The sequence below is a fragment of the Rhinichthys klamathensis genome, unplaced genomic scaffold (assembly GCF_029890125.1).
Source record: "Rhinichthys klamathensis goyatoka isolate OS25496 unplaced genomic scaffold, OSU_Roscu_1.1 h1tg000420l_1, whole genome shotgun sequence".
NCBI lineage: Eukaryota > Metazoa > Chordata > Actinopteri > Cypriniformes > Leuciscidae > Rhinichthys > Rhinichthys klamathensis.
In genome coordinates this window covers 324,819-352,571 of record NW_026606918.1, presented here as the reverse complement: position 1 = coordinate 352,571, position 27,753 = coordinate 324,819, and the positions used below count along the sequence as shown (strand labels likewise).

At 37.9% G+C, this 27,753-nt stretch overlaps 2 protein-coding genes across 5 annotated transcripts in view; one reads left to right on the top strand and one right to left on the bottom strand.

The window, feature by feature from the left end:
* On the top strand, positions 1-22,007 carry clcn1a (chloride channel, voltage-sensitive 1a). Of its 2 annotated transcripts, XM_056235363.1 has the most exons (23): positions 1-199; positions 6,438-6,699; positions 6,779-6,910; positions 7,184-7,312; positions 9,803-9,936; positions 10,107-10,184; positions 10,432-10,510; positions 12,216-12,341; positions 12,443-12,527; positions 12,923-13,024; positions 13,197-13,281; positions 14,919-15,074; positions 16,521-16,590; positions 16,949-17,059; positions 17,280-17,493; positions 18,299-18,432; positions 18,742-18,929; positions 19,059-19,140; positions 19,295-19,380; positions 19,711-19,755; positions 19,951-20,055; positions 21,022-21,108; positions 21,299-22,007. In XM_056235363.1, exons 1-23 carry the CDS (start codon positions 149-151, stop codon positions 21,767-21,769), a joined length of 3,012 nt encoding a protein of 1,003 aa, XP_056091338.1. In that variant the 5' UTR covers positions 1-148; the 3' UTR covers positions 21,770-22,007. The 2 variants fall into 2 exon arrangements, with proteins under 2 accessions (XP_056091338.1, XP_056091339.1); XM_056235364.1 differs by lacking the exon at positions 7,184-7,312.
* A 4,919-nt stretch (positions 22,008-26,926) lies between these two features.
* fam131ba (family with sequence similarity 131 member Ba) overlaps positions 26,927-27,753 on the bottom strand; it is a 34,435-nt gene continuing 33,608 nt past the window's right edge. For all 3 annotated transcript variants that reach the window (XM_056235360.1, XM_056235361.1, XM_056235362.1), the window contains one exon: positions 26,927-27,710. In XM_056235360.1, coding sequence (XP_056091335.1) covers positions 27,483-27,710 — 228 coding nt within the window. In that variant the 3' untranslated portion in view covers positions 26,927-27,482. The remainder of the gene's footprint in view (positions 27,711-27,753) is intronic.

The following is a 27,753-nucleotide window of genomic DNA, read 5'->3' as shown; positions in this document are numbered from 1 at the left end:
AGAGGGAGATCTGTGCATGTGTAAAACAGGAAAGGAAGATCGAGCGAGAGAACTTGCGCGTGCCCTCTCTCCCTCAGTCCGTGCCACCCCAGGGTGGGAATGCTAAGACAGACAGGCGGTTTATTTTTGGGTCAGTGACAGTGTGTCAATGGCTGCAGATGCGTCGCAAAGGAAGGCTCTGAGATACCAGCAGACCGTGGTCAGTCACCATCTCTGTCTCTGCTCTCTCTCTCTTTCTCTCTCTCTGTCCCTCACCTTTTTTTGGTTACTGTCTGGTTACTCTTTAGACAGTTGTGAATTGCTGTTCTTCTGTCATTTGAAATCATATGATCTCAAAGATGTTGCACAATCTCTGCATGACTTGTATGACTTGAGTCACTGTGCTGCTGCAGAACTCGCGGGAAAGTGCAGCTGTTTACTCAATCTCTCGTTTCTCTGAGGACTTCTGCAGTCTGTACTACCTTTTTTTGTTCTTTCTATAAGTTTGACAAAAACCCAGTCCATACTATAGTGTGACTTTAAATAGGAGGTTAAATAAAAATGAGTGATCCTTAAATTATGGAAAGGATCTTTTAATCACTTTTTCTTCATTTCTGTTTTGAGATTGACTTTTAAATCATCTGAATAAAAGTATTACAATCAGGGAACGTCTACTTTGCACTTTTTCTAACAAGTAAAAAAAAAAAATGTTGACCAAAACCATGATCAGAGATTTATTTCATGTGATAAATGTTATAACCTAGATGACAGATAGAAGATATAGAAATAGATTTATTTTCCAAGATTTAAAGACAAAAGACTAATCGAAGAATCGCCCACATATACATTGTAAACTACAAAAAACTACAAACCCATTCAAAAGTGTGGAGTAGGTATTACTCAAAACAGTAATATTGTGAAATTAAAAAATAAACGTTTCTGTTTTAATATATTTTAAAATGTAATGTATTCCATGTAATCGAAGCTGAATTTTCAGCATCATTACTCGTGTCTTCAGTGTCACATGATCCTTCAGAAATCATCCTAATGCTTAAGAAACATTTATTATTATTATCAATCTTGAGAACGGTTCTGTCATGACAACTCTCGGAGTGTTTGCCATGGTAATGGGTATGACAATGTTGATATATTTGGTCTTGGCAGAATAGATCTGCTACACTGCTGCTGCAGAGCAAGTACAGGACTACTATGACACACTGTGAGCAAGTAAGACATGCTGTTGCTGTACAAAAATAGCATACATAAATTCACATCTATACAGGTGGAGCTGGGGAAGGTGGAGGGTGTCTGAAAGCGCGCTGCACTGCTATAGCAAATGCTGATCAAGTTTGATCAGCGAGCTCATTGGCTACTGATACAGCAGGAAGTGAACCAATCAGCTGTGCCCTATAGAGAAAGATATGATTGCAAGCAGATTGAGTTAAGGATACGCCTGTGCCATCTACAGAACTTTGTATTTGTGCTGCTATGATGCTTTTTTCGGGACTCTTTGATGAATAGAAAATTCAATAGAGTATTCATTTGAAAGAAATCCAATTTAATGCATCTTTGCTAAATACATTTGTTAATTTATTTTATCTATTTTTTAAATCTTACTGACCCCAAACTTTTAAAAGGCAGTGTAAGTGGAAACCCAATCATAAATTATAAATGTATTCCTTAATCCCAGCCTGTCATAGGAGGGCAGCAATGTGGTCCCTTGAGCTCCAACGGCTGGTGTGATTTCTGCTTTGACTGAAGGGGTGAAGAGTTGTATGGGTTTTTTTTTTTTACGTGGTTGAACATTTGAGCATTTGAAATGGTGTTGGTAATAGATCTTGTTTAGAGTGTAATATAAATAAGGTAGTATTGCTTTCTTATGTAAGCAGTTAAGGTCATCTTTTGTGAGTCACTGTGTCACTGTGATTTACTGAGCAGTATGTAACATTGATTGAAAGAGCTAGAGGAAACGTGTAAATGTTCTATCAATAAGCATATTTTGGTTTCAGGGTCACCAAGAGTGTACTTCACACTAACAGGGATTTACAGCAACAACAACAAAAAAGTTATAAATTTTTGTTTGATCTCTTGATTTCTGAGAGTTCAACTTTATGTAAATGAGCAGAGATTCTATGCAGCGACAACTAGTGGGAGTGTAGAATTTGATCACGTGATATAGTTGGATGCTACAATAGAAATGGCTGCTGTAGCAACCAACATCACAGAAACGTCTCAGGCTGTTTATTCGCAGTCAGTGCAAACGGGGCTTTAACCGTATTTACGGTGATATGTTATTTTAGAGCACAGTTCTGGTTGGATTTTTTGATTTGCTGTTATAGTTCAACCTGAATCTCAATCGTTTCCGGTGTTTTTTTAGTATTATTTTAGGATTCATTAATATTTTGATTTAACTTTTCTTTTCTTTTTTTGTTTAAGTTTTATTAATTTTAATTAATTTGAGTAATTCTGAAAGTTTTTTATTCTTTTTAATTTCTGTTTAGATTGAATTTATTTTTTATTTCCATTTTGGTTTTAGTAATTTCAGTACTTCACCTTTAAGCTTATGTATTTCAGTTAGTTGCCAAGACAACATTTCAGAAGAGTTTTTCATATCTCATACTTACATTTTATTTTATTTCAGCTTTATTTCAATTACTAGAAAATATTTTTATAGTTTTAGTTAAAAATAACAACACTTCTTGTTTCACACATGCGGCCATTCTTTTTTAAAATAATTTTTTCCAATTTTATTTTATTTTACATTGCATTGCTGAAGTGTACATGTAGCAAAGTTAGCTGAATGAAAGTCTCAACAGAATGGCCAGGCATGTTGGGATATGTTGACAAGTGTGGTCATCACAGCATGGGAAGAACATCTATTTTAGAAGACCTTCAACAGATTTACATATGACTTTACATAACATCTGGTGATGACACCATGACAATTGCCTCAAAAGTCTTCCCATACAGCCATCAACATGACCAAAAGCACAGCAGCATGTCATCAAACAACTCTTCCAACACACTAGCCCATTAGCCCCACAGCACATTAGCCCTTTCTGATATAATTACTTGTTTGTAGATGTGTTCTTAGAACATATTAAAATCTTTGATAGTGATTTACATACATGAATGTGTGAGCTGCACACATTGCCATTTCCTGTTAGTGCTCCAGTGCATGACAGTGTTGTCTGGTAATAGGTTTCCAACTTTTCTTTGGGAGTCTTTGAGAGATAGATGAATAAATTGGAAGAAAGAAAGATCCACACAAAGGTGTATGGGGAAGTGTGACTGTGATCATTGGGTCACACCAAAGCTATTATTAACCCACCGGCTAGTATTACAGGCCCTGGGTAGAAAGGGGGTAGTTCCAATCTATGGCGGACATTGGGTCAGCAAGGGGGGTGTAGAAGGCCGGAGGTGTAGAAGCAGACTGGGAAGGAGGGGGTGAAATATGGAGAAAGCAAGGGATAACATGTACAGTGGGAACGGGTGAAAGTAATTGGATAGATGCGTGGAATGAGAGTGAGAGAGATGTGTTACGAGGAAGAGGTAAACCTATCATCTACATGGGCCCATTCCAAAGTTGAAAGTGAGCGCTTTAATTCAATAAAACTGCAAATGGTAACACATACAGAAACCAGTTAATATCCTCTGAAAAATAATAAACCACAGAGGAATGGTTTTAAGCCAAATATGTTATAAATGTATAGCTTATATATTTCTAAAGTCACAAACAAAAATGAGGTTAGTTCACCCAAAAATGAATATTCTGTCATTAATTACTCACCCTCACGTCGTTCCAAACCATAAGACCTTCGTTCATCTTCGGGCCACAAATTAAGATGTTTTTTTGATGAAATCCGAGAGGTTTCTGACCCCCATAGACTGCAACGTCATTGCAACTTTCAAGGCCCAGAAACGTATTAAAGACAAAATAGTCCATGTGACTCCAGTGGTACAACCTTAATGTTATGAAGCGACAAGAATACTTTTTGTGCGCAAAACCCCCCAAAAAACATGACTTTATTCGCTAAAGTTCATTCCCCTATGCTATTGGCGTAGTAAACACAGTGCAACTCTTCCAGGTTCTACATTAGAACGCCGGCTAACTATTGGCTAGGTCCTGCGTCAGCATCACACGCATGTATCATGGTGCTCACGTGACCTGCATTAGCCAATAGTTAGCCGGCATTCTGACGTAGAACCCAGAAGCGCTGCTCTGTGTTTACTACGGCAACAGCGTGGAAGGAAGAGATTGTTGAATAAAGTTTTTTTTTTTTTTGGGGGGGGGGGGGGGCTATTTTAAAGATGTCTTTCACGACGTTTCTGGGCCTTGAAAGTTGCAATGATGTTGCAGTCTATGGGGGGTCAGAAACCTCTCGGATTTCATCAAAAATATCTTAATTTGTGTTCCGAAGATGAACGAAGGTCTTACGGGTTTGGAACGACGTGAGGGTGAGTAATTAATGACAGAATTTTCATTTTTGTGTGAACTAACCCTTCTCTTAGTTGTCTGTCCTAGATAGCAGCAAGGTTAAATGGAGAGCAAATTGACTATATAATGTGTGTGTGGTACGTAAGATTTTTTTCTCTTTCCAAAGCAAGCATTACAAATTTAATTAACGTACCCCTATTATGCTTTTTCGGATATTACCTAGTGTGTAATATAGCTGTTTGTGAATGTAAAAGGTCTACAAAGTTTCAAAGACCAAAGTGCATGATCAATGGAGTTACATCTCTCAAAATAAATAATTTAGTCTGAACAAGTCATCAGTAATTCCAGTTTAGCTTCCTGCACGAACCTACGTAGGTTTGTAACAAATTAGCATAATGCCAGCCTATATTCTTTATTGGCTGCCCACAAAGAACATCTACTTTGACCCTCAAACACTGTAGTTGTAGCCCAGAAGAGTAGTTGTGGCCCGTAAGAGTTTGGTTCATGTTGTTGACATTTGAGAAGACGCTGTTTTCGCTGCAAATCCACTTTGCATGCACTTCCAAAGTATGGGAACTCGGGCTCGAATTGATACAGTAAAACCGACGCCATCCCTACTGTTCGTATTACTATGCAAACAAGTCCTGAGGAAGCCTCCGGAGCTGAAATTACACTGTAAGCTGTAAAAAAGACAGTAACATTAGAAGTGCTACAGTGTTGGCCAGAAAGTGTCCCATTTTCAGTTTATTTTGGCTGATCAAGTATGACAAGTTCTGCATGTTTATCAACTTTATTCAATTCAACCTTTATCTCATGTTTTTTGTAAACATATTTGATCAAGTTTAGTCTCAAGTTAGATGACTGAAGTTTTTAGCACTTAACATCACATCTAACTTTCATTGTTTACTTCATTACATTTCTTAAATGACGCATAGGCATTTCAGTCTCACTAATAGATTTCAATGAGAGTTGTTGTGTTTTTTTTCCAGGGCAAATTATGTGTGTGTGTGTGTGTGTGTGTGTGTGCGCGCGTGTGTCTGCGCGCGTGCGTGTCTGTGTGTGTTTTAGAAAAAGTGATGGGAATGAAGACACGGGAAAAGTGTTTTCCAGATGTCTGGATCTTATCCGGATGATTAGCCTATAAATCTGAATATAGACCAGTGGAAGTCGAAGCATGTCAAGAAGATTTCCCTCTATTTTTGGACTCCCTCTCCTCTGCCACCTTTCGGGTGTTGTTTTGAAGATGAGGGCGATGTCTTACTATTTTTTTTTTTTCTGAAGGAAAAAATTATTATGTGACCACACTAGTGAGGAATATTAAAAGCACACACAAATAGTTTGTACTTTGTTTGGACAAATTTGAAAGGATAACACAGTGGTTTGTCTTGCATATCTGCACTGAAGAGCTTATGTGTTGGACTGGGAAATCATTTGACCTGGTAACTGTAACTGTATCATTGGATATAATATTTTTAATTAATTTTTAGTTTTATATTTTCCATTTTAGTTTTAATGTTTTAGTATTTAATTTTTTTTATGTGACTATATAATTTTTATTTAGACTTTAGAAAATTCTGTCATTATTTACTCACCCTCGAGTTTTTCCAAACCTATAAAGCAGTTGATGGACCCCCTGACTTCCAAAGTATTAAAAACAATACAACAGAAGTCAATGGGGCCCATCAACTGTTTAGTTACTGACTTTCTACTAAATATCTTCTTTTGTGTTCAGCAGAAAAAAGAAATGAATACAGGTTTGGAACAACTTGAGGGTGAATAAATGACGGAATTTGTCTAGCCTACTGAATTTTCATTTTTGGGTCAACTATCCCTTTAACTATATTAACCCTACTGAAAGGGCATCCAAACCTTGCAAAGGACAGTCTGTGAGATATCAATATAGTGCCAGTTTCGGTTGATCCAGGGGGATTATCCGTGTAAGTTGTTTCGGATAAATGTGTCTGTTATTTATCTACGGATCTCTCGTGTAACAAAACCTTGTTATTTCTTCTGTGACCAGCTGTATGGAGAGTACAGAGAGCACCCTGGTGGGTCCCAGCGGAGAGAGGCCACTCGCCTTCTGATGGAGAGACAGCGAAAAAAGCATGGACATCACCACCATCATGGACACCACCATCACAGTCACCATGGGCGGAGGCTCAGCCGAAGTCGCCATCACAGCCACCATCACCTGGAGATAGGGAGCGTTCATGACAGACAGGAGGAGGAGCAGGCCCACACCTCCTCATTCAAGAAACGCCGCTCCTACTCCAAGTGCAGAGGTCAATAATAATGAGCCTTGCAAAAGCAGATACGAAATATGTTTCAGGTTGGAATCTGATATGAATTATGTTTTCCCAGACTGCGTGGCTCGAGTACAGAAGTTCCTCGTCTCTAAATTGGGAGAAGACTGGATCTTTCTGGTGTTGTTGGGTATTACCATGGCATTAGTTAGCTGGACCATGGATTATGCTAGTGCCAAGAGTCTACAAGGTACTACACTACCCAGAATTCCCCACCTACCGCCTCCTTCTCATTTGCTTTATCCTTCTGTTGATGAATTTTGCTTGTATGTTGTAGCTATTTAAAGTCTAATTTAATTTCCCCTGTTCTATTTTTCCAACTGATATATCCCATATTCTTGTGTCACTTTTCCATGTTTTCCCCAATTCTCATTTCTAAAACGTCTCCATATGGCTGGCATTTGTCTTGCTCTTTATCTATCGCACGTGCTTCATCACTTCTGTCCTTCTCTGTGTTTCTCAGCCTATAAGTGGTTTTATGGGGAGTTGAGGGGAAACATCCCACTGCAGTACCTGGTCTGGGTTTTCTATCCCATGGTGCTCATCTTGTTTGCCTCCCTCTTCTGTCACCTGGTCGCTCCTCAGGCCATTGGTGTGTAGTCTCGCTGTTCCCCTTTGTTTTTAATTTGATAATTTACTATTTTTCATACACCTTCTGCTTTTTATTTTAATTTTTTTCTTTATATCCTATTTATATTATTTGCAGATCTCACCTGTTGAGACAAAAAAACCTAGTTTTGTCCTTATAACAAAGGAATCATTTAGTTATTTTCTGCCTTTTTGTGGCAAGTGGCACGTCTCAATGGCTGTGTTGGAAAATCATACACAATTATTTTCTGACATTGGGTGTTTGGTGAGTTGATTTTGGATCCTGCCTCTTTATATAATCTCAGTTTTTCATTAAGGTGTCTACATACACTGTGTCCGTCTTTTGGAAGCACCCTTACTGTATTATGTGCCCCTCAAACTTACCAGCAACATATTTTTCTTTTCTTACACTACTACTGTAACTGCTTTACACTGTTTACAACTCAACAATGCCACCTCCTGGTTTATACAATGCAATCACTTTAAAAAGACCATCCAGATCTTCCCAACCAGGTTATAAGGAGAGATTTTCTCTGATCTTATAAAACTAAAATTTTGAAAACATTTGTCTGTCAAAAGGTTAAACTCAGCATGAAACAGAAGTTATGATAGTCTTTGCTTTCTTATTGTGACGTATATCCAAGTGAAACGGCTTCTTGAACAAGGAAAAAAAATTAGGGCAGGACTTGATTTTGTCCATCAGGAATTGATTGGATGATTTGCTATTGGTCAAGGTCATGTGAGTGACAGATTGTCCCGCCCCCACGACAAAATTTCCTCAACGTCATCAGAGAAGAGATGTTGTTGAAAGAAGAAGGGAGAGTTACTTTGAACAAAGATCACGAGGGCACATGAAAAAATAATAATAATGATGTGCACAGATAAATCATTTATAATAAATACTGTAATATTCCATAAAACAATAAGAATTGTCCATTTAGAATGAATGACTTTAAAGTAATTAATCGAAATCGGTTTCTTCAGTTCCCTTTATTTGTTAATTTCTCCACTTATTACAGTTTTCCAGAATTTCAAAATTAGATTCTAAATTCTTAGTACTTGACCATATAAATAAAAAGGGGATTTAACAAAAATTAAGAGCTAAAAATGTAACAAATATACAATGTTTTTCCTCAATAAAGATATACAGTAAAGACATAACTTAACCTATATACTGTATACATAAAAAAAATCACAATCCATAACCATGAAAGAAACATACAAAGTCCCTTTTTAAGGAAGTCCAGTATATGTACAGTACACATTTCTGGTTTGGTGTCGATGAAAAAGGTTGGAAAACAAAGTTGCAGATTACATTATGATCAGTTTCAGCTGACTTTTCTATATCCTCCTGGGACCCAAGAATAGACTTTTGTCCACTGTAGTGGACATTATATTTTAGTGAATTTCTCTGACATCATACATGTCACATGACACAACCTGGGTGTCCTGTAAAGAGCACATTCAGGACTTTTCAGAGATACCAAATGTTTGGAGGTTTCACCATGAAAACAACTTCTCCTTGGTCTTTAAAAATGTCTGACATTAATTTAGTGATCAAATGTAGCATTCTTATGGAAATATGATAATATAGTGTAATTATAATATAAATTGGACTACTTTTCAAATTGTATTTCATAAAACAACATCTCAGGAAAATGTTAAGGGGTTTAAAAAAAAAAAAACTTTCTGTTACAGAACAGGGCATTGATTTCAAACGTGTCCACTGTAGAGGACATCAGGACTAAAATCATGTTTATCAGGCATTCTGGGAGACACGACAAGTGAATATGGAAATAAATTATACATCAATATTCCTATGAAATGTTAGATATTATTATTAAAATGTTGCCAATTATTACTCCAATTATTACCCTTTATTCTTTTATTAAATGTTGCTCCCAGAACACATTAATGTGCAAATTAGATACAGTGTATAGATACATTGCATTGAATGGGAATATTAACTTATGGCCATTTTACCCACATATTGCAAAAAGTAAAATGGTGTATCAATTCATTCCATTATTTCTTTCATAACATAGTTGAGAATAATCTTTATACAAATTTTGGTTGAAAAAATCCTGAAACCCCAAAATGTATTGGTGATTGAAAAAAAAATCCCATTGTTTTTGCCTATACATATAATTTCATGTCATTTTATTTTTTAAACAACTTAGTCCTGGCGTCCACTACAGAGGACATAGCATAACGTATGAATAAAATATTATTTTATATATATGTTTTTTTACTATTTGTTTATTGTGCTCTAAACAGTGTGATGACATGGAAAAAAACTAAATTCAAAAAACTTTTTTTTCTGGGTCTCAGGAGGATATACAGTAGTGTACACGATCCATATTCATTATCATATTTAAATTTGTTTAAAGACCTTTCACATTGATTTTTTTATATATATATAATTAACAGGCATAATTTCATAATTTGATTGTTTTGTTTTCATTTCTCTACTAACTCTTATTTTTTCCCTCAGGCTCTGGCATTCCAGAGCTGAAAACCATACTCAGAGGTGTTGTGCTGAAGGAGTATTTGACACTCAAGGCATTTATTGCGAAGGTGGTGGGACTCACTGCTGGCCTGGGCAGTGGTTTGCCAGTTGGCAAAGAGGTTCGATTTTAATTTTTTATTTTACAGTCTCATCTAACATACACAGGGGTACAATTTGTCATTTCATATTTACAAAATGCAGAGTGATTTGGTGGGCTTGAGTGCCAGTTGTGTCAACTTGACTGGCCTCAGCATTCTAACCTTTAAATTGTGCTATTTTTATACATTAGGGTCCCTTTGTTCACATAGCCAGTATCTGTGCAGCTGTGCTCAGCAAGTTTATGTCTTTCTTCTCTGGAGTCTATCAGGTAAGCAGAAGTGCATGGAGATCATGTGATGCATATTTGGCATCTCCATTCATAAAATGCTGAATGCTCGTTTATCATCAGGTGGCAGGACAGAGTTTTTTTATTACACATTATTTTTGAGGACAGTGCTGACAATGCTGATTTATCATCCAGTGTGTTTATATTACCATGAATTATTACCACCTTCCCCCACCTGTCCCCTCAACTGTGTCTGCTTCCCTTTGTTTGTATGCCTCTGTGTCAGTAGAGCCCATATTGTTATACAGACATCCTCACTGTGGGTTGTGCCGTAGGGGTTGGATGCTGTTTTGGAACCCCTCTTGGAGGTAAAGTGTATGGTGCAAAGGCATTGTCTAGTTTTTTCTTAACCTTAATCAGTATAAATCATGACAACTTTCTGAATAGTTTTAGCATGTTATTGAATATATATATATATGGCTGTCTTGATGTTTTGGTCTTGGCTGACTAGATCTGCTACACTTCTGCTGCATAAATAGACATACATAAATCATGTAGCAGATCTAGGCAGGTGGAGCTGGGGAGGTAGAGGGTTTCAGAGGAACTCTGATAGCACGCTGCAGGACTAGTACAGCAAACAATGAACCAGTTGAGCAAGTAATCTCATTGGCTGCAGGATTAGCAGAGGACAATCACCTTGTGCCATGCAATAATTATGTGAATGCTTGCAGATTGCATGTAAACAACCAGCTTGTGCCATGTAGAGTTTAATGACTGAACTAGATATTTATTTTTGTTTGCCAGTAAAATGTATAAACATCATTGTCAAACTTCGTTTTAAGTATACATCTAACAAAGATTAATCAACTGAAGTAATACACTTAATTTAACATAGCCTACTAGCGTTCAAATGTTTGGGGTCAGGTTTTTAGTTTTTTTTCCCCCAAGAAATTAATACTTTTATTCAGCAAGGATCATTAAATCAATCAAAAGTAACAGTAAAGACTTTTACGTTGGTACAATACAAGGAGTGCGTTCTCGAGACACCAGGCACTGTTTTGTACGGATGGGCGGATGGGCGGCCGGAGCGCGTTAAGAGTTTTTGTGTTAGAACGGTGTCGTGTTAGCGGCCCCTAAGTTAATAACTAATGATCTTCGCAACGGAAGTGAATCAATCAAAACTAACTTTAGCTGGACAATAACTTTATCCTAATGCTGTTGTAAAGCCTAAACAATCTGTTACGGTAATTTCTATTATAACTGTAAAGCTGCTTTGAAACAATCCATATACTGTTAAAAGCGCTTTATAAATGAAGGTGACTTGACTTGATTTGACTACAAAATATTTCTATTTAAAATAAATGCTGTTCTTTTGAACTTTCTATTTATCAAAGAATCCTGAAAAATATGAATAAAAAAATATTACATAAGCACCAAATCAGCATATTTGAATGATTTCTGAAGGATCATGTGACATTGAGGATTGGAGTAATGATGCCGAAAATTCAGCTTTGCCATTACAGTGTCACGCTGTATAGTTGCACAGAAGCGCACGACGATAGAGAATCCAAAAATAAAGTCACACACATTAAATCACATCAGAACATGCTAAGAAAATAAGACACACAACCATGTTAAACTCAGACAATACAGGAACTAAGGTGAACTCAGGGCTTAAATACAAACTGGGTAATCAAGGTAGAGACAGAACAGGTGTGGGGAACTAATTGACAACCAAAGAAACAAACTATGGCGGGAAAATAAGAACAGGAAACAAGGAAACAGGAACTAGAATTAAACCAAACATACACGTGACACACAGGAATAAATTAATATTTTTTATTTATAAAAAAATAGAAAACAGTTATATTAAATCATTATAATAGTTCACAATATAACCGTTTTACTGTATTTTTATCAAATACACGCAGCCTTGGTGGATATAAAACTTTTGAACGGTACCGTAGTGTTCCTATTTTATCATCACATTTGTGGTCTTTGGCATCAGAAAGTTTGAAAATCCCTGATGTAGATGACAGTAAACCATTCTAAATGTGTATTTTGTTTATCCAGGTGTTTTGTTTAGCATTGAAGTTACATCAACATATTTTGCTGTGAGAAACTACTGGAGGGGCTACTTTGCTGCCACATTCAGTGCTTTTATTTTCAGAGTGCTGTCTGTGTTCAATAAGGATGCAGGTGGGATACTAAATAATATTCCTGAGTGAAGGTCTTAACAGCCTTGAGATGATCATATATCAGATGAGATGACGTTTCTCTTCCATTTGTTATTGTTTCAGTCACCATCACTGCTCTCTTCCGCACCAACTTCCGCATGGATTTTCCTTTTGATCTGCAGGAGCTCCCGGCGTTCGCCATTATTGGGTGAGAGTGCGGGGGCGAAAGCGTGTCGTTCGTGGTGAGGGCACAATCCTGAAGTGTGTGTGTGTGTGTGTGTGTGCCATACTGTAACCCTTGACACACTAGTTGACCTGAGCACACAGCACTTTACCTTCTGTATTATTGTCAGCTGACCAAAGTGACCAGATGTTGGTATTATATTTGATTTGTTAAAACATCATCTTTTGCTATTTGATGAAGTTATTCTATTATCCTCCATTATGTTCCATAATACATGTGTTTACATTGATCGGAAACAATTCCACAATCCTTTCAATATCTGTCTATTTCATTATCTTGTTTTATTATAAAACTGAAAAGGCCAGAATGGCTAAAATGATGTGATAGTTTTTGTCTTTCTTACTTTTTTTTACCCGCAGGATTTCTTGTGGGTTTCTGGGAGCTTTCTTTGTTTACCTGAACCGTCAAGTTGTCCTGTTCATGAGAAGACCTAACATTCTCACACGATTCCTAACAAAACAGTAAGCACCAAATGACAACAGACAATATTAGCTTTAGTATTAACTTCTTTAGCATTATTATAGGAGTACCGGTATGTAGTACTCGCTTGAGAGTTCTTTTGCTGTAATCACAATCTTTAAAATGAGTCTACAAACAAAATACTTGCAATATGTGTCATATTTTCTCTCTCAGCCGGCTGATTTTCCCTGCTGTTGTGACATTAGTGATTACGACACTGACATTTCCTCCAGGGTTTGGGCAGTTCATGGCTGGAGAGGTCAGATTTGGTTAACAAATAACAGTACAATTTTGTTCATTGTTATAACTTAAAAATTAGGATCATGCTATTATGCAGTGGTTCTCAACCAGAGGGCCTCACCAAACTTCCAAGGGGGCCTCAAGATGATTTAAAAAAAAAATTAAATCAAGATATTTCATATTTTAATTCACCCCCTCAACAACTGTTTTTTGTCTTTGAAGAACATCTGTTACATTTGTAACCTTTTCCACATGAGCTAGGAACAGAGCCTGCCCACAAGGCTGTTTATAGGCGCAGATGCTTGCTGAGCGCAGATTGGATTTGGGTCGACCCTGAAGGGCTCGGGATCCTGGGGTTATATCCATATGCAAACTGTAGAACCTGATGAATGTGTGCGGAGAGGACCAGCCTGCCGCACCACAAACATCCTATAAAGGTGCACCCCTTGCAAGAGCTTTGGAAGACGCTACACTCCTAGTGGAGTGGGCCCTGACCCCTATAGGCAAAGCCATTTTGTGCACCTCATAGGGAGAGGGTGATAGCATCTGAAATCCAATGCGAAATATGCTGCTTGGTGACCGCATTACCTCTTTTGCGACCACCAAAGCATACCAGAAGCTGAGTGGATCTACGCCACTGGCCTGAGCGGTAGACATAGATCCTCAGACAGAGCACGGACCGGACATAGCAGGTGGAGGCTTTCTTGCTCAATCATCTCATGATGCGGAGGAAAGAAAGCCTGCAAAGGGACCGGCTGAGGAGCCACAGAAGGTACTTTTTGGAATGTAGTCCTTACATCACCTGGTGCAAAGTCTAAGCAAGAGGAGGCTACTGAAAGCGCCTGAAGGTCTCCTGCTCTCTTGAGTAATGTTAATGCTAATAACAGAGCCACTCTGAGAGTCAGCATTTTTTCTGAGACCGACTCTAAGGGCTCAAGTGGGGTTTCCGTTAAGGCCCCTTCGAGCAATGCTTGGTCCCAGGAGGGAACTCGCAACTGGCAGATAGGCCTCAACCATCTGGCACCGCACAATAACCGAGACACCAAGGGGTGCCTCCCAACCGAGGCTCCATCCAAAGAAATGTGGCTAATGGAAATAGAAGCCATATATACTTATATGGTAGCTGGAGCCAGCCCTGCTGAGAGACGCTCTTGAAGGAACTCCAGCATGATGCAGCATCCTCTTGAAAGGGAGGATTCACATGGACATTTTTAAAATGTGTATACATTATGCCAAGCTCTAAAATATTTTATCAGGTATCCTATAAAGGTATCCTTAATCCTTATCCAGTAAATGTGTAACAATTGGGAAAATCATGGACATTCTTGGAAATTCATTGGTGAAAATGAGTGGGAACCCTAAAGAACATTCAGCTCTTAAAACTTCTGGAATCTTGAAATTTAATCCACGGAAACTAGGAATGTCCACCAATTTTTTTAAAGTTTTAAAAAACGAAACGTTGCCATTATAGCAGATATTGTTGTGGAGAATGGTGGGGCTTGGAGTCACAAAGGTTGAGAACCACTGCGCTAATGTTTATGGTCTTTTTTTTATTCAGACAGTCTTGGAATAGTGTCATAGTTTGGTTGGATTTTTGAAATATATTATTTGATTTGGTTGTAAATGTGGCTTAAATTTGATGGTATTATTCCACAGCTGATGCCCAGGGAGTGTATTAATTCTCTGTTTGATAACTTCACCTGGACTAAAATATGGGGTTCCTCTCTCCCGCCTGGTCTCGGTCGCTCTGCTGTGTGGTTTCACCCTGACGTCAGCATCTTTGTCATTCTTATTCTCTTCTTTATCATGAAGGTTGTCCTTTTCAATCACTTGTTCACATTGTCCTCCATCAATCATCTGTTATTTATCTTCACTGTTTTAAGGTCCTTCTGTTGTCTTTAACTATGTTGGGTTTTTTCACGTATCTTTGTCTAGCATAAAGTGCCACAGCCACTCAACATGCTTTAACCTCTTAACCTGCAATTGCATGTTTAAAACAATAATATCTTAGTAAAAAACCTAAAGTAATATTGCCAAACTATATATCATTTGAAAGCTTAAAATCTCTAATTTTTTAATATTTGGTGGCTGTTATCTAAAATAAATTACAGAGGAGCAGTAATTTATTAATTTGCAACAAGAATATTTCATGTTCATTAGGAGTATTTAGGCCTTTATTTTGAAATAACAATAAACACGAAAAATCATGAAAGATTGGTAGAAACCTCAGTTTGTTTTCATGCCATGAGTTCAAAAGACAACACCAATTCCATTTTATGAGAAAAAAAGGTCTGAAAATGTTTTAAATATAAAGAAAAATGTATGGATTCTCGATTTCTGATTGGCTGCGAGCTATAACGCTATAACGTAGTATTTTTATGCATTTATTAGAGGTTGAATTCAAATCAAATACTGCCAAACCACCCATACTACTTCTGAATAGGATGTCTACTTCATAAATTGTATGAAAATTATGGAAATACATGGTTCAGATCACTCAAAACATATGAAAATGGAGGCGCCCTTATATGGGCAGTAATGGAGTCTAGTGAAAAAGTTGGGTACTGCGCCCAAATAAAATCTTACTGAAAGCTCTTTTTTTTTAGATATCAACCTAAAATTTGGAATACAACTTGTTCAGATTTGTGTCTTTAATTTTCTTGCAGTTTTAGAGTAAAATATATTTTGTAATATATATATTTTATATAAAATATTAATAATTATATTTTTACATTACACCATTTCATAAACTCAAACTTATATAACTTTTTTTCTGTTTCATTTTTTATCATTTCTAGACTTCTACAATAATCTGGAAAATGTCTTCTTTAAAACAAGACCAGCCATAGGTCTATATTCCAAAGCATTCCTGAATTACAACCATTTAAGTTTGGATAGTGATGTTTATGTCTATGCAAAAAAAAGGGGGGTGCCAGTTAACAGGTTAACTAAAGTAATGGTTGTACTTTATTTAACAGTACGTGCACTTTCTGTATACTTAGTGTTTTTCATTTTAAAACACTAGAAAAGTACCATGCACTGACATTGGCTTTAGTTATCAAATCAGTAGCCAGTAGATGGCTTCAACAAAACCTGCTTTTATTCAGGACAGTCATTATCTCCCTCCATCTGTCATGTTTGAAGCTGCTGAAGCAATAATTTTTCTCTTGAGTTAGGCTCGTACAGGTTGTGCTTGTGCTGAAAGAGATTTTACAATTAAGGCAATTGTGTGTGAAAACATTATTATTCATCTCACAGTTCTGGATGTCTGCAGTTTCCACCACGATGCCCATCCCGTCTGGAGCTTTCATGCCTGTCTTTGTACTGGGTAGGTCTTAGGTCTTATTCATTTATTGGTGACTAGCATTTATGGATTCATTATGATTTATTTAAGGATCACTTTAACATACTGCATTGAAGGTTTTTTTAACAACATCAGGCAAAGGAGCTGCTGCTGAAAAAAATAGACTTTTGGCTAACTTGGGTAGATTTACAAATATATGAATGTTGATTATCAAATAATCACTTCACTCAAAAACATACGAAATACAGTCATTTTTTACTAGTAGTCTCACACTGTAAATACGTAAATTAACTTTACACATAGAACTCAGCCAACCACATTTTGTTTTTTATTTGATCAATAAAACACTGGGCTCAAATCTTCTCCAACGTTTCTCTTACAGGTGCTGCATTTGGTCGTTTAGTGGGTGAGATCATGGCAACTCTCTTTCCTCACGGTATCCTGTTTGATGGAATACTGTACCGCATCATCCCTGGAGGGTACGCTGTCATTGGTCAGTCATCCTTTCCTCCTCTTCCGATCCACCACTATTTCCTAATGTTTGCTCATACTGTGTTGATGATCTCAGTCCCATCTTCTCATAGTCTTCTATCTTCCACTGCATGTGTCCATACTCTGTCTGTCATTGTCACTCCTGTCATGACCCTGTCTTATAGCACTCCATCTTTCTATCCTGTTACTCTATCGGTCTATTCTTTTCTCTTACCGTGAAGGTGCGGCGGCGCTGACGGGAGCCGTCACTCACACCGTTTCCACAGCAGTGATCTGCTTCGAGCTGACCGGTCAGATCTCTCACATCCTTCCCATGATGGTCGCCGTCATACTGGCCAACATGGTTGCTCAAGGCCTGCAACCGTCACTGTACGACTCCATCATCCAGGTCAAGAAGCTGCCCTATCTCCCCGAACTGGGCTTCGGCCACATAAGGTGTGCAGACATTGCAAACGTCACCGCTGTGGCTCCACGCATGCGACAAACCAGCTTGGCTCACAGCGCAGCCAGGTTCCCTCACCCTCGCATGCTGACAGCACCTTAGAGTCCTTGTGATTCATTACCAGCGGGAGCCATTAGTAAATACACTTGTCAACGAGGGGCGGCAACATGAAGCCTTGGCACTCTTCCAGCTAACACTGAGCCGCTCAACACTCATTAGATTTGGCCTATTCATACCTCTTTATCAAGGACACACTCTCCGTCTTAATATACCTTTTTGTGGGCTGGAGCAGTGGTTCTACTTCAGGACCCAGAGTTAACATTGCAAGTAGTGACCCAACACAGTGCAAAAACTGTTTATGGTACAAAAATGTGATTAAAATCAAATGCTGAAGACTATTAACATTAATATGAACTGCCTATACATTTATATACACACACACACACACACACAAAATTGACTAATACCAAATTAAATCTTTAATATTGGCCATTATGGTACAGATATATTGTGCAATCCATAGAATACTGACAATTATGTATATGCATAAACAAACTGAAATTTAATGTACCACTGTATTATGAAACAAACTCTGGGACTAAGTAATATGTTGATTAAAACTTAATAGACCTATTTATTTTGCTATACTAACTACACACTATTGTATGGCTAATTGCATTTTATTGTTTGGATTAAGCATAATTTTTCATGTTGTCAGAACAGACCTGTGATCCACTTGAGAAATTAAACTTTTTAAACCATGTCACCCTGTGGTCTTACCATTCTGTTTCCCTCCAGCCAGTATAATATCTTTGTGGAGGACATCATGGTGAGGAAAGTGAAGTTTTTATGTTCCCAGTCTACATACAGAGAAGTGCTGCATTTGTTGGAATCGACATCTCTAAAAACCTTCCCGCTGGTTGACTCAAAAGGTAATGTCACGCAGGCCGTCGAGACAAATTACCTGACTCTAATTGAACCTCTCATTATGGCATTTTTCTATCTGCATGTAGTATACCTTGGTGAGCGGTGTATTTTTATTTTTTTTCAACTCAAAGAGTCTAAACCAACTTTCAACCTCATGTTGTTACTAGCAACATGAAGTTGCTGCTTTGTAGAATTTCAAATAAGTCACATCCTATACAAGATCTATCTCGACAGTTTGGAACAGAGCCCTAGTGTCTGACATCATTTTAATGCTCATTTGTAACTGGATTCTGAACTCACTTCACCTTCAACAGAATCTATGATTCTATTGGGCAGCATTGAGAGGTCTGAGCTTCTCGCCCTCTGTGATTGGTGGGTGTCAGCAGAGAGGCGGATCCTAATGCAAGGACAAAGCTCGCAAGGTCAGGTGCCTAGTGCCAAAATCAGCTGGGAATCATTTGCCTTTGTTGATGAGGAAGAAGAGGAGAATGAAGATGATAAGGTATCTGCTAAGAGAGGATCCTACCTATCCTTCCATCCATAATGAAAATATAAGAAGAAGAAGAAATTTTGCTTTTGTATTCCTTTTCAAGCTGACAATTTGTACTTACTGTTCTGTGTGAATGTTTAGACGATACCAGTTCAAGAGGAAAGAAACGGCCCTCTGCCTCCACCCAAACCTTCAGAACCATCCACCAATCACACGTCTCCTGGTGAGAAACATAACCAATCCTCTTTAAATCTTTAATAAACCTCAGGCAAGCACTTCTATTAAACAAGCATCTTGAGGCGATATAAGTGATACTCATCCTCTAATCCGCCTTTTCATTTTTTTTTCCTTCTCTCTCTCCTCCTCTTCTTGCCTAGATAAGGGTCCTTCCCAGTCTTTCGGGACAATTTTACGTAACTTCTTTTCATCCTCTTCAGAAAGACACACAGAAGGTCAGCCACAGGTACAATGTTTGTGCTTAAAGGTCCCTTATGAAAACCTGCATGTGTGTGTGTTCCATCAAGTGAATGCACTAAATTAATTATTGTCAGCATGTATGAAATTTTAATGAAAGGTCGATAAAATGGGAAGAGCAAATATATTGCTAATGGTCTGCATTAATATTCATCAGTGTTTTTCAAGGACATGTGCGGTTAAAGGGAAGTGAACGGTCTTACATAGAATGTGTCAATATGCAAATGCTCATTCTAAAATATCAATGAGTTTGAATAGTTGGAACAAATGCACCATGTCATCTATTATTGAATTATCTTGCCATTTATTTTCAACCCAGGAGCCTTATCCTCCACCTTTAACTGACACAATGACACCAGAACAGGTATTACCAATTCCACAATACAATAAAAAAATTAACTTCCAAGTAGGCATTTAAGCATGAAGAGAAATGTAATTAATTTAGGATCTGCATATTGTTGGATGTTTTAATTCCTATGCAGTTTATAAATGCAGATGAGTTGCTAAAATAAAATAAGCCATAGTGGAGTTGAAAACTGGTTCTGACTGGTTCCCATAGATCAAAGCCTGGGAAGAAAAAGAGATGGACAAACCTCTGGATATCGATCAGATCAGAATAGATCCATCCCCCTTCCAGCTGGTGGAGAGAACGTCACTTCATAAGGTGAGCGACATCCCCAGTCAAGTTACTTTTACACATAATATGGCGCTTTATACAATAGAGATTGGGTCAAAGTAGCTTTACAATAATGAACAGGAAAATAACAGTGTTAGTGTTGCAAAATTCATAAATTATGAAACCAATTCAACTTCAGCTATAAAGCAACCATACAGAAGACAATAGTTTCATTATTCACCTCAAGTCAGTTTAGAGTTGATTCAGATCAGTTCAATAACTGTGTCGAGGTTGCAAAGTTCATCAATTATGAAACAAGTTCAATTTAGCTATAAGCAGCTCTACAGAAGACAACAGTGACATGATATATCAGAACCATGGCTGAAATGTTTAACATTTATGGATATCTGCTGATATTGGACATATTTGAATGCTTTTTCCCTCCATTTTTACATTTTAGATTACATTTTCCGTCATCTAACTCTCAAACAATCTTTAAAAACACTGATAATTTAATTGTTAAATGTAATCTAGCAAATCTCAAAATTAATACACATTTTCATACTATACATTATAATTTTAGCTTTTAACATATTTTTATATTTTATTTTTTATCTATTTTGACAAAATAGTGTCTGTATATATTAAATCATTGTATTCATTTATATATATATATATATATATATATATATATATATATATAAATGAATACAATGATTTAAAGGGGTCATCGGATGCCCATGCCCAAGTTGGTAAGATTCTTTAGGGTCTTCATGTAAAGTTTGTAACATACTTTGGTTAAAATTCCTCAATGGTTGTGTAAAACAACACCCTTTTTACCTCCTCAAAAACAGTTATGACTTAATTCATCATTAGCTTTTCATCAACCCACAAACATCTGCGTGAGAAACCCTGGCCTAAATGACACCTTTTACCAAATATAAAATGATCCAGACTCTCAAGATGATTCAGGATTTTGAAGGTCAATAAAAACGTTACCTTTTTTTTCACCAGACTCATACCCTGTTCTCTTTACTGGGCCTCAGTCATGCCTATGTAACCAATACTGGAAAACTGGTGGGAGTTGTGGCGCTGAAAGAGGTAGTAGCTTATCCATCTGTTGTCATAGCTAGTTATTTGTCTTTTGCTGAATTCGCTTATTTGACTGTTGCTGAATTCAGAACCGCATACTAACATACTACTCGTACTATTTTTGCCATAGAAAGAGTAGTTTGCTAGTATGCTGTTCCGAATTCAGCATATTTAACCCTTCTTTCTTCTTCTTCATCAGCTCCAAAAAGCCATCGAGGGCTCAACGCGCAGTGGCGTGCGCTTGCGCCCCCCTCTGGCCAGTTTTCGTGACACCATTCGTAAAGCTGCGAAGCCCCCTCAGGCCTCTTCCCCTCCATCCTCGCCCGTCTCCACCACTGCTCCTTCCTCGCCTCTGTCCTCACCCGTGGTCCCTCACGCCCATTCCCCCGGCCCAGCGGCCCCAGTGAAGGAAGGGAAGGAGGAGATGGAGGTGTGGATTGAGGGCGTGAAACGGGAGGTGATTGTGGGGAACAGCAGTAGCACAACCACAGTAAGCAGCAGCAGGAGCAGCAGTAGCGGGACAGAAAGTAGTGACAGTGAGGCAGGAAGTGCCGATAGCAGCCCAACCCTGCCGCCCTCCTCCTCTCCACCCCCCATCCCTCTCTCCATCCTGCAGCCCGTCCCCGAAAACAAAGAGGGTGAAGAAAACGAGGACGAGGAGCCCCTTTAGAACAAGTAAAGTTTGCTTTTCTTGTATTTGCGGTGTGATCCGTGTACGTTCGTCCACTTTTATTTTTATATAACTATTTCATGTTTTTTATTCATTGCTCGTTTAAAAGGTTTTAAAACATCTGTTCCTTTGCCCCACTCAATTTGTGTTCATCCTCTCTCTTTTCCATTTCTTCTTCCCCTTTCTCCTCTTTATTCTCTTTTTGTAAATAATTTTCTTTTCCTTTTTTTCTTCCTCTTTAGAGGAAGAAGAAACATAATAAGAGAAAGAGTTCTCATCTTATTTTTCCTCTTCTTCCTCTAAACATTTCTGCGCATTTTCCCCCTCCTTTTCTTCTTCTTTGTCCACTTGATCTTTCTCTTCTTTCTCTGAAAATATCAGTAAATCTTCTGCCTTTTTCTTCCACTTTTTTCTTCCACCTCCCCTGCTTATTTCAACGCATTCTCATCCCAAGGCGTTATATACTGACGCTTTTGCCAAAGCGTCTACATCCGACGCACATGGCACCCTTTAGCGTCAATATAACACGCTTCGGTTATGGGTAGGTTTAGGTCTGGGGTAGTGTTAGGGTTAGACCACTAGGAGGCGCCATATATCTGTGTCTCATATTGACGCTAAAGGGTGCCATGTGCGTTGGATATGGGGATGAGAACGGGCTGCTTATTTCTATTTCCTCTATAGATGTCTTTAAATAAATGCTTTCTCTTCCACCTGCTCTTCCTCCTTTTTTCTCTATTTTAAAAAAATCCTGTAAAAAAATAAATGTAAACTGCCCAGTAGAATATGTATCATGTATCATGAGACTTGTTATTGAGATTATGGTCAAATAGGTGCTAGATTTTTTTTTCTCCCCAATACTACTTTAAATATTCCTTCCACGTCTTTTCAGTGGGAATCTGAAAACAGAAATGGGGAAAAAAAAAGGTTTTATATAGCCGAACCATTAACATTTTCCTTGGTGGCATAAATCAAGCGCAGCGTCAGTTCTGGCAGGTCACGTTAGTCAAGCTCGCATCAGCTGACTCTCAGCTGATCCACGTCTACCTATAGGAATACGACGCCTATCACTGTATACATATATAAGCTCCTTCAGTATTATCAACAGATATGGCGTTTCTCAGGAGCTGATTACCCTCCTCCATCCCCAGCTCCTCCTCTCGCCCAGTCAGGATTTGGCATTCTGATTCCCCTTGAATCAGAATAAATTCTCGAATTATGTTGTACTTTAAAATCTTGATTTAATGAAATCTGTACACATTCATGTTGGTTCTGTTCTGTTTACCCTAAGGGGGGTTATTGCTCCTCTCCCTGCTCTTATCCATGCTAGGCTGCATGGATCCGCAGGGAGTTCTCCCCCAGAACGGAACCATATCACCAATCCTAACTGTATGCTAATTGTCAATCGTATTTGACGATAGTGGTCCTGACAGAAATGATGCTGATAAATGCTAAATCAGGTTTACATGCGGCAGTCTGGGACATTCTTTCAGACCTCATAAAAGCACTTAAAGTCTTCATGCACCTGGACCTGAACCCTTTTTATATTACCAAATGAGCAAAAATTTACAACAAATCCAAGATATTTCAAACAAGGAACATTTTCACTGCATTACACTTCTGTAGTTTTCCAAAATATCTGAAACAAAATGTGGCCAGCAGGTGGCACATTGTGGACCTTTTCAAAATCTGAACCTACTTTTCACCTGAAACATATTCTCCTCATACCCTCTTCGAGTTATACATTTGTAAGCGATTAAAATTCAGGGTGTGCGCACTATCGTCTCTTAATGAAACCCTTCATGTCCTGCTGTCATCTATCAATCTTTTCTCTCAAAACTCTCTCTCATGTCTTTAAACCAAGGACTCTTATTTATGAACAATCTATGTTGGTTCATGTGATCTACTGTCCTCGATTAAATTTTTCAGGTAATTTAATGTGATTTTTGTGTCTGTTTAGTCAGTGAGCTATCACTTTATTTCCCTCATCTTTTGCTTGTCTGTTTTTGTCTTATTTATTAATTTATTTTATTCATCTCTTTCCCTCTTGACGTTATGAGAAATTGACAGAAAATGTATTATAAAGTCATTTCGAAAAGGTTAATGATGTTGTTTTTGTCTCATTGTTGTTTCAAATTTGTAGTTTACCTTAGGAGGAATGACATTTATATATCTAAAACCATTCAATCTTGGTATCTTCTAGGAATAAATAACAATTCAATAAACAGTGACAAATTTTTCTATTGGCCTGGTCGGGCCAGTCGTTAAAAAAACTTTTTGTGGCCTCACCACAAAAAAAGTAATAAATAGATAAAATAGGCCTAGTTATTATCTCCGTTGTTTTTGACCCATAATCTCAATAAATAAAGTTGTGACACCAAAAATTAGCCTAACTATATATTTCAAATATTGTTAAAGACAAGTAAACTGTCAGTAATAAAATAATATCAAATTACAAATAATCTAATTATGAGCAATAGCATAAATACAATAGAACACACATACACATACGAATAAAATAAACACTGCTTTTCATGTTTTTCAGGTAAGTCTAACCAGCCCGATCTCACGGCAATTCGTACGAATTTTACGAGGTGGCTAATTCGTACTAATTCATACGACCTCACTCGTACAAATTCGTACGATTTTTGCTAATTCGTACATATTTTACGAGTTACCAAATTCGTATGAATTCGTACGAATGACCTACCCCTGACCCCACCCCTAAACCTACCCATCACGTGGGTTTAGACAAATCGTACGAATTCGTACGAGTGAGGTCATATGAATTAGTACGAATTAGCCACCTTTTAATCACTCGTACGAATTCGTACAAATTGGTCGTGAGGTAGCGTTGGTCTAACAGTCATTTTGAGGTATAGAAAATGAATGATCAAGTGTAAAATAGTGAAGAGCAGTGAGTGATTTCTTTTCTTTGTCCTTTATTGATGGATTAACATTAAAACAAAGACAGCAGCAGGTTTATTAAGCGGCTGTCACTTTAAGAGCTGCACGGATCCAATATACTGTTATTATACATGCGTTTTCTTTCTCAACTGTTTATGTTTACTTAAGATATAACAGACTATGTTTACTAGGATACTCGCAGTGACCGGCATTCTTTGACGTGATTTTTTATGAATATGTCCGTTCAAGCGCAAGAAGACATGAAAGGGCCATCGGGCAGTCCTTATTGTCGAGCCCTGCTTCATAAATGGCTTCATCACACACACTTGACTTCTTTATCCTTGCGTCCTTTAAAAGGAGCCATTTGCCACCCTTTAGGTGGCTGCATTTTTCTTTTGCATTTTGTGATTTTAATTATCTTTTGTGCTCTTGCACCCATTACATTCCATGCACACATTTTACTCTACATTACTGACCTTACTGACGGTTACATTAACACCTGTTTTTGTTAATAAACCTTGAGTTAATTTTGTGTGTCCTTTATTTGTTGCGGCCTTTTGAGCCACAGGCTGTAACAAAATGGGTGCTCGTCCGGGACGAACAAGACACTGGGTGGTCACAGTGAGAGAATATTCTAATATATTTCTATCCTATTTCTCGTTACTGATCATTTATCAATCTCTAAAGCCATTAACAAATGAGACAGTGCTTCACAATAAGGATTTTATTTACAACACATTATAATGCACATGATTTGAATGAGGTTACATGATGACACCGAATGGAGTTGAAGAAACTGTAAGATCGCTACCTACCTAGCTTTATTTTTTTTTATTCCTCAACAATCAGAAATCCCATTCTGATTTCACTGCATTTCTTTGTCATTTTGCACAAAATGCATCATATTTCACAGAGTATGACAGAATTATGACCTTGTGACATCATTGCTGTCAGCTATTAATGTTGCCATCCTTTGGACATTTCACAAAGAGCTCTTACATCGAAGATGCTAAAGGTGTATTTTCCAAAGAATGTGATTTTGTTCGTTGAACACAAGAGATTATTTTCACTTCTCTCTAATTTTGTCTGGTTTTGAATTTCGATCCAAATACAGCAATTGAAAATGACTCTCCCTCAGCAGATACTAGTCCTACGATGTTCGAAATATCACAAAGAATGACAACTTGCAGGCCTCGTTAGTATAGAAAAATAAATGTTGCCTCAGTATTGCATAACGACATTAATCAAAACTCTCAAACTCATCAAAGAATATAAATCATTGCTAAACCAAACGGCTTCTAAATCTAAATTAGTGTTAATGTTGCCACATCCAAAACACTTTTTCTCTCTCTTTTGGAACGTATACAAGTATCGACAAAGATTTGAGATGTGCACGCTAGTAGTCGAGGGCACTTCTTTCTGCAATTACAGCTTATTAAATAATTAGTGGAAAGCCTGCAAGCACAAACCAGAAAAGCACCTTCTTTTTACTTCTTTCCACAGTCATACGGTCTGTCGTGACAAAAACATACTCTGACCAAACATGTCAATTAGCCCATTACCACATGATTTTACTGAGGTAATGAGTTTATCTCTTTGTATTATGTCAGCTACAGGATTCGAAAGCGACAACTTAACATGGAAAATATGCATGAAGCAAATAGTTCATCAAAACTTGAAATGGATGGATCCATGAGTTGTCTTCAGGATTCCCAGTTTAGTTTCCTGTAGTCTCAGACTCAACGGATTAAAAGTATCCAAAGTTTCCTCATCTTTTTGCATGAGAAGATTGATGGAACTTCCCGGAATGACGATGATGACTCTTCAGTTTTCCTTTTGTTGTTCAGTGCAAATCAATATTGAGCAGCTCAGCCAGGCAGTACACAAACAGATAAACACAGATATCGATGAAAAAATGAAGTAGAACTGAAAAAAACTTTAGGACAGAACTGGGCTGTCGCTAAAGAAGATGGGCAATACATTCGTTTATGTCCATAGTAGTGCATAAGTCTTAGTAACAATACAATTAGGATGTTGAAAAGGGCAGCACTGTTTCCATTTGGGCAGTATTGTGCTTGGTTATATTAAGAACAAAAATTGTGTGTGTGTGTGTGTGTGTGTGTGTGTGTGTGTGTGTGTGTGTGTGTGTGTGTGTGTGTGTGTGTGTGTGTGTGTGTGTGTGTGTGTGTGTGTGTGTGTGTGTGTGTGTGTGTGTGTGTGTGTGTGTGTGTGTGTGTGTGTGTGTGTGTACATACAGTAGGGGACACTTCACGCAAACAGCAAATTCGTAACGTTTTTTTTTTTTCGAGAATATACCTTTAAAGACACATTCATACATTCGTACTAACACACACAGTACATACATGTTATATATACAAATACATATTGTTTCATTGGCTTTTAGTTTTATTACAAAAATCAATATATATATTATTACTATGTTGATACTGTTGATTCAGTCACTTAAATACTCAAAAAAACGCATGCACTTTCTTTTGGTTGTATTGATTTCTCAGTATTGCACTCTTTGTTTTCATTTGCAAGTGGCCTTGGACTTCAGCACTCCAGCAATAAAACAGCAGGAGCACATATCATCCCGGCTTTGACGCTCTCCGACGTTTGGTCTCTATGCGCCCGCCGTTCCGAGAGAGCACTCTTTCAGCGTTTATAACGAATAAATCTGTGATGTAACAGTTTGTACACATCTGGGGTAAAAGGGCATATACAGTAGCTTAATTGGTTTGATAATTTCACAGACAGTTTAGTTTTTTTATGTTCCTCGCTCCGTCCTTTCAGCTGGCCCTCAATTTCAGTTGGTCGCCACAACAACCACGGCCCCATCCTCCATCTCTTCTTCCTTCTCCTCCAGCGATTGGACGACGCAGGATGTGACCTCGTAGGTCATGTGCTCAGCCATTGGCTGTGCTGGTGCTCTTCCTGGGCTCATGACCCCAGCTGGGGTGGAGTCCTCTCTCTGTGTCAGGATGGAAATTACAGATGTCGGCTCGGGTTCAAAGGTAAGTGTTATGTCATCCTCCTTGAGAGAGAGAGAATTTTTTTTTTTGTATCATGTTAACATA

Coding starts and splice junctions, on each gene's coding strand:
- clcn1a (XM_056235363.1), top strand. CDS start 149: ATGGCTGCAGATGCGTCGCAAAGGAAGGCTCTGAGATACCAGCAGACC. Junction 6,911..7,183: donor TAGTGCCAAGAGTCTACAAG/GTACTACACTAC, acceptor TGTGTTTCTCAG/CCTATAAGTGGTTTTATGGG. Junction 19,141..19,294: donor CACCAATCACACGTCTCCTG/GTGAGAAACATA, acceptor CTTCTTGCCTAG/ATAAGGGTCCTTCCCAGTCT.